General features: G+C 41.3%; 1 protein-coding gene across 1 annotated transcript in view; it reads right to left on the reverse strand.

The window, feature by feature from the left end:
* Nucleotides 1-16,680, reverse strand: part of macrod1 (mono-ADP ribosylhydrolase 1) — a 91,587-nt gene that overhangs the window by 15,891 nt on the left and 59,016 nt on the right. Inside the window, exon 5 of the mRNA XM_034544271.1 lies at nt 12,005-12,121. Coding sequence (XP_034400162.1) covers nt 12,005-12,121 — 117 coding nt within the window. The remainder of the gene's footprint in view (nt 1-12,004; nt 12,122-16,680) is intronic.

Below are 16,680 nucleotides of genomic sequence, written 5' to 3' on the forward strand. Positions count from 1 at the left end.
GAGTCAAAAACCTATTGCACTGTTTTTTTTCTTAATAATAAAGCCTTTATGATACAAAGCTGAAAGAGAGGAAACACTTGGTTAAGAGGAAACTTACTTTAAGCTTAAATCTAAAACCACTTTTTGTTAAATCTTCTTCAACATGAGTGCGGTAGCAAACATTTTGATAACATGCAATTCAGGTTTTACACATAACCGTCTTCGATGTTTTACATCAAGAACATGGTTGATTATATTGTAGTCGTTACTGTAATATTGTTATATTATAAATACAATTAAGTCAACTGCTTAAAAAGATACCTTTGTAAGACGTGTTATATAAATGTTTCAATAATACCGTTGGGTTGGTACAAGGACAGCATATGTTTTTGAATTTTTATGTATTTGCATTTGAGATAACATAAAATCAAGTGCAGTTATGTTTTCCTCCTTTGACTAGATACACTGCAGGGTTACTTTAAATTACTTTGACTCATTTCGTTTTGCTAAACAATGTGCCCGCAATTAACATTATGCTGACTATATTAATTATTAAAGCTGAATTAACTGACTTGTTTGGGCCATTTGTGGTGAGTTATGAACGCAACATTGACATAATATCACCTCATAAGGCTGGAAAGTTACAAAGCAGACCTTTAGAGCTCTTTGCTGAAAACAGCTGCCTGCTGTGTTTGAAAATGGCACTGATAAGAGCTGTGAGAGTGAATCAGTAAGGACCGTAAACCAAAACAATAAGCTGAAAGACATTACAAACACTGCACAGAGCAGAAGAGAACAGCAGAAATGACAAATAATATTTGCTTTGATCCTACTCTTTTGAAGAAAGCAGCCCTTTCAGCAGAAAATACTCCACCTGCAGTCATTAAACTGAGGACGAGGAGCTTTACACCAACGGAAACTTAGCAAAAACTATATTCTGTGATGCCGCTGTGTCCCCCTCCTCCCCCCCAAGACCCGAAGTGTGTGGATCAAAGTGTGCACCAAGGACTGGTGCTGCTGAAAGTGGAATCCACAGATGTAGATTGAAAGAAACTTGTCTGTGTACCGTGGCAGTCCTTCATCAAACTGCTTTCTAAAGAAAAGAGTGCGGCCTCTGAGAAATCACTTAGTCTGAGTGCATAAACCCACACAGAAAGAATAATAAGTGCTGCAATCAAAGCCTGTGTATACATCCACATGGCTATTTGACACTAATATTATCCTACAGCACAGATTATCAAAAGTTTATGTTGTGTCACTTCCTTCATATCGCATGAAAGTAGAGGTGGATGTCCATGATATGATATAGATGTTTCCCTGAATATTGTTCATATGTTTTCGACTATATTAATACAACGTTAGGCTCTGTGAAAGAACAAGAGTGTGAGTGTTAGTGTTGAAACTTGACGACAGCTTCTCAGCATTAAGGTTCCTCCTGGAAATCGCATGGGGCTAATTCACACAAACATCTGTAATCTGTAATCTGTAGTGGGAGGATCGCTCTCACCCTAACGACTCTCCTCTCAGTGTACATTTCTTCCAAATCTGAGCTCAGTGTCTATGCAGACACTCCAGCTATGTTAATCCTCCTCCAGACCCTCTTCTCAATGAGCTGCAGGCCACTTAGATGTCAAGATCCACACCATCAGCCAGCTACTTTTGTTTCGTTTTTCTTCCAACAACAATGCAGTACACTGTTTCTACAGGATGGCTTTATTTTCATTACCTACAAATTGTTTGATTTGGTTGACCAACAATTCAAAATCTAATACAAATGTAGTAATAATAAAACAGAGGGCGAGAGCTGTGAGCTTTTGGAGCTGATTAATTGACCAATTGTTTCCACTCTTGAAAAACTAATTTTAATCGCAGCTTGTATGAAGGTGGATTTGTGTCTTTATTACGCAAACAAAAAAATATGATTAACACAGGAATGTGTAGGTTATATCATCATTGTATAATAATTCTGCTGAAATTCAACAAAGAATAATCCTGAATCATCACCTGGCCTTACTTGATCAGGTTGTGTTAAGCTTGAACTTTAGTGAAATATTCTGATGGTAATAGTCAGCTCATTACAGACACTGGTCTAAACAACTCCACATCAGGGCGTCCTCGTCCCTTAATGACAGCTTAATGTGACATTTTGTACAAAACTGAAGAAAACCCTGTAATACTGTCAGGAAACAAAACACTGGTTTATAACTGCCTATTTAAGAGCTCCCAAGAACTGGCTATCGCATGAATCACTGTTGTGATTCACCACAGAGAGCAGAAACAATTGTATTTATAGTGTATGAGAAAGCTGCTCTTTAAATAGCAGCAAAGATGAGTTAGAACATGTGAATTTGCAGATGAAACACTCAGAGAAAAATGGGCTTAATGGGCTTAATTACCGAGTTCAAACATGCAGACACGCATGAAGGAGCGCATAAAAGAACAGCACCAAATCAAAATAAGTACAGTGTTATCATAACACAACCGTGTGTGATGGTTGTCATGCATGTGGGCCAGGTTCACAACTCGGCCGACTAGCGTGTGTGTTTTTAATGTGTGTTTGTGCAGCACTGTGTGTGTGTGTGCGTGTGTGTGTGTTGTGCGGTTCAATGGTGGGTCGCTTGGTGGTCATTCATCTACATTTCATCTGTTAAATGTCACTGTTTCGAATTCACTCACCACCCCGCTCCCCCAGTGTTTCTGCTGAATCTGAATTGTAATCTATGATTGGTAATTGTTCCTCATTGCTAAACCAATTATGTGTTCACTGCTGTTTCCGCCCTCTCCATCATGTTTTCACCTCTCGGTCTCTCCATCTCTTTTCACCACAATCCATCTCTCCTCTCATTTTTTCCGTTTCCCTCCCCACGCCCTTTTTTTCCGTGTCTCCTCCCCCTGCCTCCCTGCATCACCATTACCTCATCCAGTCATCCCACCTCTCCTCTCGCCTCATTGACCTCTCCTCCATCCCTCTGTCAACTATTCCTTCATCTCTTCTTATATTTCATCCCCCCACCATTCCTCCCTTTTTCCTTTTTCAAATCCCATTTGTCCCTCCCTACCGTCTCTCTCTCTCATCCCTCCATAATGCCCTGCATCCTCTTCTCCCCCTCCCTCCCTCCCTCTCTCCGTCTATTAGATATTCCTCTCACCCCCACTTCTCCTCTCTCTTCGTCACCTGAGCTAGACAGTTCTGTCAGGAGTCGGCCTTATTTACCGCCTCTCTTCGCTCCTGTTTACATTATCGATCGGCAGGGTTGCTTTAGTTCCACCATACATCAACACCACCCCTCCCTCCTCCTCCTCCCCACCCCAGTGTTACGGCTGCTGGCTCACATTACGCTGAAACACAGAGCGAGAGGCGAGGGAGAGAAGGGGGGAGACAGGGGGCGCTCAATGGGGAGATGGAAAGCTACCAGAGCATGTTAGGTTGTGTGAGGGATTTATGTGTGAAGGAGAGAGTGCGTTGAACAGTGTGTTATGGAGCGTCTGTGAGGAGCGGTGTTAATGGAAAAAGTGGATGAGTGTCTTCTGAAAGTGTGTGTGCAGCTGACAGTAAAACTATGTGCGTATTTAAAATGATGACAACACAATCGCCCTGTGTGATTAGTCGAGGCTGTTGATTGGGTTTGCTTACAAGTGAGCGATTTCATTTGAATCCTCTCTCGGTGAATTTAAAATGTGCACACGGCCAAAAGTATGTGGACACTCTTTATACCCACTTGTGATTGTTGAACACATCATTACAAAATTAGCATTAATATGCTTTGAAAAGGTGTGCCACAATATGTTGGGATCTGGCTGCAGCCATTTTGCTCCCATTCAGCCACACAAGCTGCCGTGAGCTCTGCTGCTCCATCACGATCAGGCCTGTTGAACCGACCATCCGTTGCCGTCCCAGTTTATCCTCAAGTGTTGGATGGGGTTCAGGTAAGGGCTCAGTGAACAGACAGTTCTTCCACACCAAATTCAAAAAACAATATCTGTTTATGGCTTGGCTTTGTGCACAGAGTTAAAGGGGAACATCAAAGTTTGTAGAGCTTGTAGAGTACTTCTGCATATGTTAAACACGTTGTATAAAGCCTTTTTTATTGGCTCCAGAGGGAGCTGCCCAAAACAGAAGATACATTTCCTTAAGTGACTAAAAGAGCCCATTCCTCATCTCTGCTTGAGGCTAGTAGCTCGAGGCTACATTAGCCGCTTTAACGTACCCAAATCTCCAATAAAAATGGCAGTTGTCGAGTTGCATTGTGGGTCATGTAGAGTCCAGGGGTTTTCACAAGAACAAAAATAACCTGTCTTTAGTGTTCAGTTCTTAAAATTGTGGAGGTGAAATGATTTTTTTGTGTTTTGGGGCTCCGTAAGTTATAATTTCACCACTTTGTAAAGAGAGAACAAAATACATCAGGATAATATAAAATATAAAGGAAAAGGCAAAATACCATCATAACCAAGTTTTATGCTACTTAAAAAAATATATATATATTTTAAGGATAAGTACTGGTATGTAAAGTCATTTGAAAACTGAAAGGAAGAACATGGTGTACCTTTCAATCGGTTGAGGCAACCTTAAGGTCTGAAAAAATGAAGCCAATGCAGAAGTGTCTTAAACTTGCATTCTCTCTATTGGCCATCAGGGGGCGACTTCTCTGGATGCAAATAGAAGTCCGATGTATAGAAGTCTACGAGAAAATTACCCTTCTCAGTTGATTTATTACCTCAGTAAAACATTGTGAACATGAGTTTATGGTCTCAATCGCTCGTTTAAAATCTTCAATACAGCATGATTTTCATGATCAATTCTGGTGCCATTTAGAGGGAAATGGACAGTTCTTAAGTTTATGCTTAAGTTTAGAGCGTGGCTACTTTGTCTTGTCTGGGAGTTGTCCGTGTTTTCGTCTTTGAACTTTAACCCTTTCACAGTGCGTTTTCAGTTCATGCCTAAAAATGTCTTGTTCAGCGTTTGGTTGTACTGCGCTGCACCCTCTCATACTGGTTGCAAAAACACAAGACGGTAACGGCCTAAAACCAAGATACTGTAGTCCACAAAACTACGTCCATTTCTTTAATACATTCTAGGGTTTAGATGATATAGCATAAATACCTTCAACAGATTGAATTCAAATACATACCAAACCTTATATAAGTGTGGTGGACCCACATGGACCAATCAAATTACGCCCACATGGTCACATCAATGCTGTGACTTTTTCCTGTGGTGTTTTTCAGTTTCGGGCTTTGTTGATTAATGAAGGAGCAACTTAACAGACCAGATGCTTCACGCTGATTTTGCACGTCTGTTTATGGACATGAAAAGAAGACATTTAAAACTGCCTGCAGATGAACATTAGTGTGCAATGTGAATTAATGGCTGCCATTGCTCTGTGGTTGTGCATTTCAGTGACGTATTGTGTCTTTGCTCAGTTGGGCTGAAAAGGTCGATCTTCCACACAGAGGAGGGGATCATGACCTATTGTTAAACAGATGTGAGGCCTTATGATTTTGACCCTGCAGACAGTGTTTCCAAAGGCTCTGAACGACAAGCCTCATTGGATTTTATTTAGATATTCTGAGTAATGATTTGATTGTCACCTTATCTCATATAATCTAACCGGGCAGTTTCCTCACTGGATGTCCAATTCTTTCTCCTGTTCTCCCCTCCTCTTCTCCTGCTTACAGACTCATTTAAAGCAACAGTTATTTATGTTGTATTGATTTCTGGCTGTTCATCCAAATGAAGGAATCACTATGTACAGCACAGCTACTTACAATGCACTATTTACGTTGTACTGTTTATATGTATAAAGTTTATACTGTATGATACTTCAAGTGTCTGTTTCTTCCAAAATTTTAGTTTTATTTAATTGTTTTAAAGAATGCACTAACATTTCTAGGATCAAGCCTTTTCATGTATTTATACTGAATAAACAACTATTGCATATAAATCCTATAGTCACATATTAATTAATTAACATGTCGACATTTCCAGAGTTAGTACAGAGATATTTTACTTAAATAATATAAGAAACATACTCCGTTAGAATGTTTTATCCAAATATAAGTACAGAAATATTGTACTCAACATGGAATTAAAGTGTTACATGTTTAAATACACACAATGGAGCCAGATATTGATTATGTTTTTATATATCATATTTATGGATTACTATGACTCACACATATTTAAGCAGCATTTTAATGTTGCATCTGGTTGAGGCATAGCTCAAAAACATCTATTTTTTTAAATAGTCTCAATCTTTAGAGTAGCGAGCAACTACTGTTGGATAAATGTAGTGGAGTGAAAAGTACATCATTGAAATGCAGTAGTTTAGAACTTGAAATTCAGATTATCACAAAATGGAATTACTGAAGTAAATAACTACCGCAGGCTTTTATGTGAATTCTGATTTAGGATGTTTCTAAAGATAGTTTTTGGTGCAAAAAAAAATGTATCCAGCTATTTCTCTGTAGCCAACCTGATTAAAATGTCTGCATATAAATTGAATTAGTGTATGTGTGAAAAATACAATTTAAAGTAAAGTGGAGAGTGTGCAAGAGCTTATTTTCTTTTCTTTCCATTGCCATCATTCTCATTCAAAACCTTTTCTTCTAGGTCAGTTTTACTCTCCCAGACTGACGCCCTTCGTGGTTTTATCCTATTTCCCACCTGACAATAATGTCGTTTTTAAATCAGATATATTAGAATAACATGCGTTTATTTCATTGTGTAAAAACAGTCTGACCTAATTATATCACAAAAGCTTGATTCTAACAGATGGCATTAAGACAGTTTCATTAACCATATTGCTGCACTTGTTTTACTGAGGCCCATCACACTGTAAGATCTTCTTCACTTGAGTGCAGCTCAAAGTATATACATCACACACCATATGCACATTTACCCTGCAAAGAGACTGTGTGTGTGTTAGTGTGTGTGTTCTCTCTCGTAAGTGGGCGTCACTGAGGCTGAAGAGAACTTGACTGAGTGCCATCCGGTGACACCCACCCCGGCTTTTCTTTTTGTCTGCCATGCCAGCTTTTTTCCTGCCAATTGTTATCATCCCTCTTTTTGGCTCTTCTTATACCCCCTCCCCCCTCTGCTCCCCACGATGGCCTCACACCATTCTTACCTGGGAGGCCACGAGTCGCTGCTCCTGCTTTTCATACCCAACGACCATCCATCAGTCCTCTCCCCTCCCCTTTCTCTTCTCATACCTCCATCTGTCCCTCGCCTTTCTTTATCTGCCTTTAAAGCAGGAGAGGCAGCAAAAAGCCGAGCTGGTCCTTTGTGTCCTCGGCCTCAGTTTGTGCTCAGCCAAGCGGACACAGTTCTTAAATCCAGGCCCGGGCCTGTGGCACAAAAGGAAGGCTCAGGTCTCGGAAAGGCCCCTACAGCTCTCCCTATCTCTTTCCACCTTTATCTGAAAAAGACAGAGAGGCAGTTATTCTAAAAAGGAGAACAAGAGTGGATGGAGAATGGAGGAACAAGATGCCGATGCTAAAAGGAGCGGACATAATTCTCTTCATCAAAGCGCAAAGATGTTGCTCAACTCCAACTCTGTTTCCCTAAGCCAAGCAACAGTGAAGCATTTTTTGTATGTATTCCTTTTCCTCCTTCAAGGCAAATTAAATAACTGAATGAATTAACACCAGGGCTGCTGTGATCATCATCATCACCACGCTCCTCATCAGCAGCAGCAGCTTTGACGAAGCTTTTTAACACCTTGAAGGATCACACTGCTGATGCCGAGGCAGGAAGAAGCAAAGATGTCGACAATCTTGTCAAAAGAATTCCACCCCAAATAGCAAGGTATCACAGTCTGAGTGCTACAGTCTTTAGCCCAGAGCCTTGTCAAGTCTCTTGGCACTACTAAAGAAACCTTACTGCTGATGATGATAGGAAAAATGAGGGAGGGAGGAGGTGAGATCGGAAGGGAAAGTAAAGGTGAGTAGAGGATAGGAGTGACATACACAAGAGAAATAGAAGGAGGAGGAGGAGAAGGAGGAGGGGGAGACCAAATGTAGGAGTGAAGAAAAGAAAAAAGAGGATTTGTGAAGAGGTAGAAAGGTGAGGAAGAGAATGAGACGTGAAGGAAACAAGGTGTTTAAGTTGTTGATCAGGACAGGAAGAAACACCACGTCTTCAAAGAAAGTGAAACAGACTGAGGAACGACAGGGCAACAGGCGAAGCAGAGAGACGGAGGTCTTGAAGGAGAGGAAGAGGGGGAGTCCGTGATAGCTGCAGCAAAGATTTTAATTAGCGGTAATTGGCCACCGAGGGAACTGAAAATGGGAGATAGGAAGCAGGAGAGGGAAGAGAGGGGGAACATAACAGCCAGTTTTTGACAGAGTGATATCTCTCTCTTGGTTTGTACCTCTCTATTTCCTTCAGAACTTTTTCTATCTGAGCCTTTCCATCTCCATCTTGTTTTGCCTCCAAATGTGCTACTCCCGCTTACTCAAACAGAATCCTTCCCCCTCTACCAATATCCCCGAAATACAAGACAATGCAAACAGACGGTATTTGGGACAACACTAATATGTGCAATTATGCCTAAAAGCTTTTTTGCACACTTTACTGCGCTACAGGGTGATTGCAGACCTGCAAAACAAATGTGTCTGCTGAGTTGTACTGTTTTGGGATGAGTAGTGCAGGTTCTTATCTATTACATTAATCACCTTGCAGTTCCTGTCAGCTCTACAGAGCAATTTCTAGGTCAATATTTTGTTTTTTCAGCTCCCAACTTTCTGTTTGGTTTCACTCACCGCCTGTTTGCTGGTGTTTTCAGCCCCCTGGAGTCTACCCGCTTGGCACCAAACAGACAAAGTTAGAGACCAGTTAGTGAACATTTAGCAGCAAAGATATTTTTCTAAGAATTTTGGTAGAGACCAAAAACCGAGCTAAGATAATTAATATTGCTCTGATGGACACTTTTCTTGTTCCAAAACGGCAACTGAGAAATAATATATCTGTACTGCCTTCATGGAGGACCTTTATGTTGTGCAGTTGATTACGTTGATTGCCTGGAGCACCGTCTTACTTTCATGATTTTGTACTGTATTTGTAACCTTCTTATTCATCACCGGAATAAGTATGCATGGATGTCACTAAAGCAGAGTGCTGCCTTTACTGGACGTAAATATGGTTCTGACCTCATGTCATGTGGTCGCTCCCTAACTCTCTTTAGACCCGCCCCCGGCACCTTAGCTCCCCAGTGTGGCACGCTGTTGTGTATTTGGCAGTGCAGCACGCTGTGTGTGTTCGGTGGGGGAGCGAGGGCCGGCTGGGGAACACGTTAGCACGGTTACAGCTATGTTCATCGGTACACAGGTGAGCTCTGGGGCACTGGGTTGTCTGGACAACAATTTCGGCCCACGCTCCCCCACCTGGCAACCAAAAACACACACGGTTGCACACTACACTTGCACACTCATCTTACAATACACAGCTTGCTCACAAGTGAGCAACACTCATTGTATACACACACACACACGCCTCAAACCGTTCCACTATTCAAGTCCTCCTAATTACGGCTGATATGCCCCAAAGTTGGTAGATTGCTGATTTAACTGCATTTAAGTTTTGGTTCATATCTGCATTTGGACAGTGCCTGTTTGAAATTTTTCCAGCTGTCATTAGTCAACATCCCCAAATTGCATGCGACTCTTGCTAAACAGCAGCGGTAGTCTGCCATGCACTCTGAGTGTTGCTAGGTTACGGCACTGGGATGCGGCTGGCTAAGTGGCAGCAGGATCATCGACGGACACTCTGCATGGAGGGCTGACAGCAGGTCCTCTGGACCATTTGGCAGCTTGTGACTCAGGCGCTCTTTAAATACCACATCTGGTGGCAAGCCCATACAAATCAAGATCAAAGTGTTGGCTTTGAGATTGGACCTGTCTCTCAATCTCCCTGCCCCTCTCCTGTCGAGTTTCATTTTCCTTTCCTTCTCTTCTCCACGGCGGCGCTCTGCCTTCACACAGTACTCTGCCTGCTTTGTTATCCCTCCTTTGCTTTCTGTGTGTCTCACATCTCTCCCCTCATGCTGAGAGGTAATCAAGCCATGTTGTGAGTGTTTAAGCATTGGAGTGTTGAATTATTCTTGAGACTTAATATTTTGTCAGGGAAGAAAGAGACAGTCTCCATACCACATGTTGGGCAACGCCCCCCCGCACACACACAGTTAGTCAGTGAGTCAGAAAGATTGTCATACATATTTCACGCCGACAGATAGTTACAGGTAAGAGAGTGATGGGACCTGACAGGAGACTCACACTATATACACTGATAAACTCCCCTTACAAAGGAGTAACGACTACCTGAGCAGAGAAAGAACTTTGTTTACATTACTGTCATTACTTCTGCCGTTGTTTTGCTGTTAGTGCTCTTGGCACAGTTCAGCTGTCGCCATGTTGAAAGCCATTAAGAGGCAATGAAAATGTTTTTAGATCACCATGTTACCAAATGATCTTTAGAGCAACACAGACACAAGTAAACACACAGTATGCACATGCACACAACAAGACTCTAAGATGGAGTGTATATCAAAGTGAGAGAGATACAAAAGCACACCTTAGGACAACTGTGACCACTCAAACATTACAGCGAACATCCACAAAGTTAACAACCAACAAAGGGAGAAAAGACAATATAAGAACTCATCTCACTAATTCCTTCGCGTCTTCAGCTCTCCTCACATTGGTCTCCTCCCCCACGCTGCTTCTTTTTATTTTTTATTTCTTTTACCACTCTCCCACTCTCTCCTTATCTTTCTCTTCTACTCCTGCTCTCCATTCTGCCTTGAGCTCGCCTTTATCATCGCTTCTCTTTACTTTTTTCTGCCTTCCTTTTACTGTGAACTTAAACTCTCTGTGGAACCATAAGCTGATATCACACAGACTCAGTGTTCTTTTAATCTCTCTTACTCGCATGCACGGGTTAGTGTGTGTGTGTGTGTGTGCGCACACACACACACCTGGGTGGTCATTATATTATAAGGAGCTTGGCAAGAGTATTATTGCACTACCCATTGGCATCATGCTGTGTATGTGCCATTACAGTGTAAACGCATGGGAACGCTTTGAACTGTGTGTAACGCTTTGCAAAGACAAATAATATTCTGCGTGTATCTACTGATTAGGATCAAAATTGACAACAAAACAGAGATGTCATCTTTTTTACCTGCCGCTTATATTATCCACAATGCACCTATACCGCCAACAGTTCGATCAGAGATTTGGGTGTGTTATGCTAGATAATGTAGCCTTGAGCTAATGTTACCTAAATATGTAAGTGACTAAAGAAGTCAGACTTTTTTCTAACTCCAGCCCCAGATGTTTTTGTAGTTTTCTTGTCGTCTTCAGCCCCAAAACAAGTGACATCACTTGAGTCAATAATACAAAAAAAGAATAATCTACAGATCAATCTAAATGAATATAATAGTATATTGCAGTCCTGTTTCCAGAGGGCATCCATCAGTGTCTTGAAACAGGAGATACTGTAGTTTTCAGAGTGTAGTTACTGCTGTTCAATTCTTCTTCTTGATGTCTACATCGAGTACTGAGGCTCTTCCCACAGCCACACGTTATGTTTTAGATGTCAGAGAAGCTGGAGGAGAATTTTTTTCACACAGAACTAAGACACAAGTTGAATCTTCAGTTTCATCACATTATACACGCCACAATGGAGCGCCACTTAATAATTGAGTGCCATTTACTTTGCTATAAATGGAAGTCAGTAAGTGAGATTATTGGAGATACCTCAGAGTTTCTTGGGCTGGAAAAAAAATCTACTTCAAGAAGAAAGAAAAACAGTTCAGTTAAGTTATGTACTTTTATGTGAAGATTAAAATGTTTCTGATGCATATTTTTGGACAGCAGAGTTGCCTTATGTAAATGTTCTTCATGAGGTTATCTAACCTTAATTTATCTCTCACACTTTCCTACACTTTCACACCTGGAGGCAGCCCAGTAAAACCACAGCGATGGAGATGGAAGTTACACAAACATTCACACGTCTTATACTCACACTTTGCTGGGAGGCCGTAGCCACAAGTGATCTTGGCCTCTCCGGTCTCACAGCCGTGTAGGGAAGCACATTCCTTCTTTAGCAGCGGACCTGCAGCGCGGTGGATCGCTCCGTCCACTGGAGAGGAGAGGACAGGAGATTTATGGGAATCCTCTACAATCTTACTACAAAGACTCTACATGTTTGAAGTCCAGCTGACACATTTACAGGTGTCAAAGCTTCGAGCTGAAAGGACCTGGATTATAGTCGTATTTCCCGTCTTCTTTTAATAAGTCTAAGAATATGTCTCACAGTGTGTCTATTGAATGGATTTTAGGGCCACTGCCTTAGTTAATTACTTCATTTAATGGGTTATTAAGGCCTCAGCTGACTTTTACTTTCTAGTCAATTAGTCTTTATTAATTACATTTTCATGAATCTGTAACTGTCTTTGATCCACACCACATCTAAAGACCGTGACTGTGTTCCCTTCCAAAAAGGCAATGATGCAGGAAAAGCAATTTTAGAGCTGTGCCAATTACCAGTTTCAATCACAATCTTTGCAGTTAGACACATATCCTGAAAGTTAATAATTATACCAACTCAATCCCAACAGCTATATTATTACCATTCTCTGTCAAGAAAGCAGCATTTAACTTTAATGAATTCAAACATAAAATCAATTAGAATTAAGGAACAATTCTTTAAAGCCCAAGTATTTAACTACAAGTTCTAACAGAAAAACAGACACTTCGCAACAAAAAGACACAACCCTATTCTAGTGCTGGCTTGTAGGTAGACATCAAAAGCAAAAGATGCACATTCATTATTCAGATTTACTCTTTCTATATTTAAATTCTGTAGAAAGCAAGGTGTGCTGAAGTTTAGAATTAAAGTGAAAAAGAATGCATCTTTGTTCCTATTGCATAGTTTCCCCCTCTTTCCTGCCACATTCAATCAGGTTGGTTGATCATCAAGAAGGAGTAGAAACAGAAGTTTAGGCTTTGCCACTTTGTCAGGGAACATTTTAAAAAGTAATCCTCAGCCATTTTATGCATTTATAAGGAAGTTATCAGTCTAGAGTTGACAGGAAACAAGGGGAGAGAGAGATGGAGCATGGATGACATGCACCAGAGATTTGGACTTAAACTGGGGATGTTGCAGACTTCGCTTTATACCCCTATCCCGAAAATACTTTTAAATTAAATGATGTGCAAAGTTGCTAAATGTTACAGAATGTATCTGGAAAATGTCTACTGACAATATATGTCATTTGATTTGTTCTTTTTCAATAGATCATCTAAATGTTTCGCCTAGCTATAGAATGATTGTTATCTTTGTGCAGTAAAAGTCATTTGGTATGGTTAAGGAAAGAGTGTCCTCTTGGTTAAAGACAGGATGTGCTCACTTTACTTTTGTTTACTTAAACCCAACCACATGCAGGACTCTGGACGTGAACACAATCCTGCACGGTGTCAACGTGGTGAGCTTTGAACAAACTGCAACCTGCATACAGAACAGGAGCACTGCCTACATTAGAAAACAGTGTTGCTACTCAACGTAATAGAGATGAATTATGTTTTCTTCATAATGTAGTTGGCTAAACAAATTAATAGCATACACTGTAAATGCCATAGGGGTAAAATACTGCGTATATTTAAATGTTATTGTTAACAGCCAATGTGTCACTAGCATTTGTAGCCTGGTAAGATCCTGGCTCGAGACTCTGCTTTTCTTTTGAAATAACTCAGAGGTCTAATGTAGGAGTCTGGCGTCAATAATGCATAATAAACCCAGAATAAAACACATCTGTCAGAAATGAGCGCTGTGAGACTTTTAGCACTTGGTGAAAATAGTACAATAACACCCATCCATATGTCACAGCTCAGCGTGTTGGCCTATGGCTCTTATCTCCGTCTGACTGTATACAGAGCAGCTGTTACAGCGGTGTGTTTCACCAAACTGAGTAGCTCTGGGCGGGGGCCTGGTGTTATCTGAACGTTATTGTGTTAAGTTGGCATATCGCACGCCGTGCTGAGCTGCAGTGTGCCATGTCATGCTGTGCCATGTTGAACTGGGCCGCACTGTGAGCTAAGCACAAGTGTGAGGTTGTAAAAGGCGAACTCTGAACACTGGCTACCTCCTCAGGGTGCACGGAACAAGCTCAGATACCATGCTGACACTGTGTGTGTTGGGCTGCTTCAAAGTTAGTGTGCAGTATGTGTCACTTCAAGGACCACACACACACACACACACACACACAGCCCAACTCTGAAATAGAGAACAAGTGTGATAAGACGGAGAGAAAAAAGTGAAGTGAAGGAGGGAGGGGAACAAGGGGGGAGAGCAGCAGATGTAAGAATAGTGTGGTGGGAGATAAAGAAACGGGCATGAATAATTCAATCAAAAGGAAATGGAAAGTGAACTAAAACATAAATCAACAATACCTTTTGTGCTGTTCTTTGTTTGACAGATACATGAGTGAGTGTGTGTGTGTTTCAGTGTGTTGAATGGTGAAAACTGTCTCCCAGTCTTTATGAGAGGACTGCACTTCCTTTAGTGACAGCAATGCTTTTTGACCTGCCAACCTCTCTGCTCCAGCCCACACTCACAATGCGTGGTTACAGATGCATCCACAGTTAATCTTCTACACAACATACACAACTGAGCACATATGCATGTGTGCACATGAAGATCAATGCCAAGATTAAGTAACACGTGTCCTAGCATACAAAAGCTGTTTGGAGGACAGTGAATTAAGTCGAACCAGTGATTGCTGCATGTTGCCAAAACAATTAGGCAACCGATTGTGTAATGTTTGTGCAGCTTCATGCTTCCTTTAACTTTGGCATTGATGTTTCTCAATATCAGGATAAACTATCACAATTTAGTTGGTCTTTATTCCTAATTGAGATTCCAACAATCGACCAAATAAACAAAAACACACTGTGGTTAAGTGCTCAGGTTTAGGCAAAAAAAGAATGTGTGAGGTTTAGGGACAGAGAATGGTTTGGGTTAAAATAAGGACTTTGTCGTCCTCAGGACAATTAATAAGCACGAGAGTTAAGGTGCCACATCATTCGTGGACACGCTTTAAGAAATTGGAGTGGACTTGTAATTGGAAAAGCTGACAAACAGCTGTCCTCCATTTTAAAGTCCAAAGTTTTGTTGACTTATCCGTCTAACTTGGCCTCCTCTCAAAAAATGGCGCCACATTTATTCTTGTAAAAGTTGTTCACTGGTGGCATCTACGCTGAAAAGCTTCTGCAGGCTCCATCACACTTGTGATGGTTGCGGCTCATAGAGCATGCATGTTTGAGGCCAGTGTTGAAAACACCCGGTGCGGCCACTAAAACCAAAACGGCTTCAGTCCAGCGCTGTTCATAGTACACAGACTGTGTTGCTCCGTAAGAACATACCCTTCCTACTTTGCTCCCATCATAATTGCTACGCCCATTGTTGGACTTTGTCACTTGAATGTAAACGTGTCATTTTTAGGTACTTGCTGAAATGAATGTTCTTCTTTGGAGGGCAGTCTCTGATATACATAGACACATCACTGCAGTGTCCTTCATGTCATTTCACATTTGAGGTGGCGCGCCACCTTCAAATGCAGCCAACTCATCAGAGACAGAATAAATCACTCTCTCTGGAACCCGGCGAGCAGGGTTAATAAATATCTATACACCTATCGAGTCTCTCCGTGACTCCCTCCTCTCTAATATAAAGAGCTGTCCCTTTCACTACATCCACTGAAGACAGCCAATGTTGGCTTTCTTTTGGACCGTGGTAACTTCTGGCTCTGTGGGAGCCGTTGTAATAGCCCAGCATGAGCACCGCATGCTACTGAATAGATTCAGACACTGGTCTGTCTTCAATGCGGTTAGAAATATAAAAGGGGGGGATCCATGAGCAGAGGGAGGCGCAAATGAAAGATTGTTTGAAGTAAAGCTGCACCAGCAGTACCTCTTCACATATGCAGGTGAATTTGTGCTCAAAGATGGCAATAATATCTATTACTTCTAGAGAACAATATCAACCAAGTCCATCTGGTCGCGCTGCGAAGAGCAAAACAACTGAATTAAAATATTTGAATTTTTCTTCATGAAATATTAAACATGGAAATGATACTACGTATTGATTTTCGCACGTTCATGGTCACCAGGGGACATTCATGGTCACCAGGGGATCAATCGTCATAACTTTGGTGATCTAAAACTTGTTATCTTGTGCCATCATTGGGCCAATACATTCTTTGTTTTATGACTGAAACTAATGATATTCCTATTAGCTCTACTTAAGCATTTAGAGCAAATTAGCAAATGTTAGCATGCTAATATGCTAAACTAAGATGGTGAACATGGTAAATATTATACCTGCCAGACATCAGCATATTATCAATGTTACTTAGATCGTGTTAGCATGTTGACCCGTGTGCCTGTAGTAGAAGGAGCAGTAAGCAGAGTACATGTTGCCGACACGATAGTTTCATTAAATTGTGGGAATATTTAAGCCACTATGCAATGCCATAAGACACAACTGGGCTGTCTTGTTTTAAAAATGTTGTGAGGCGCACGCACATGCACACCTCAGATGCTTGTTCATACTCTGTCACATGCAAATGCCGTACCTGAACAACTCAACAATCAGCCGTAATTAGTGACACCTAATGCCACCAACAGATATCAGCATGAATT

Source organism: Cyclopterus lumpus, chromosome 10 (genome assembly GCF_009769545.1).
Source record: "Cyclopterus lumpus isolate fCycLum1 chromosome 10, fCycLum1.pri, whole genome shotgun sequence".
In the NCBI taxonomy this organism is placed as follows: Eukaryota; Metazoa; Chordata; class Actinopteri; order Perciformes; family Cyclopteridae; genus Cyclopterus; species Cyclopterus lumpus.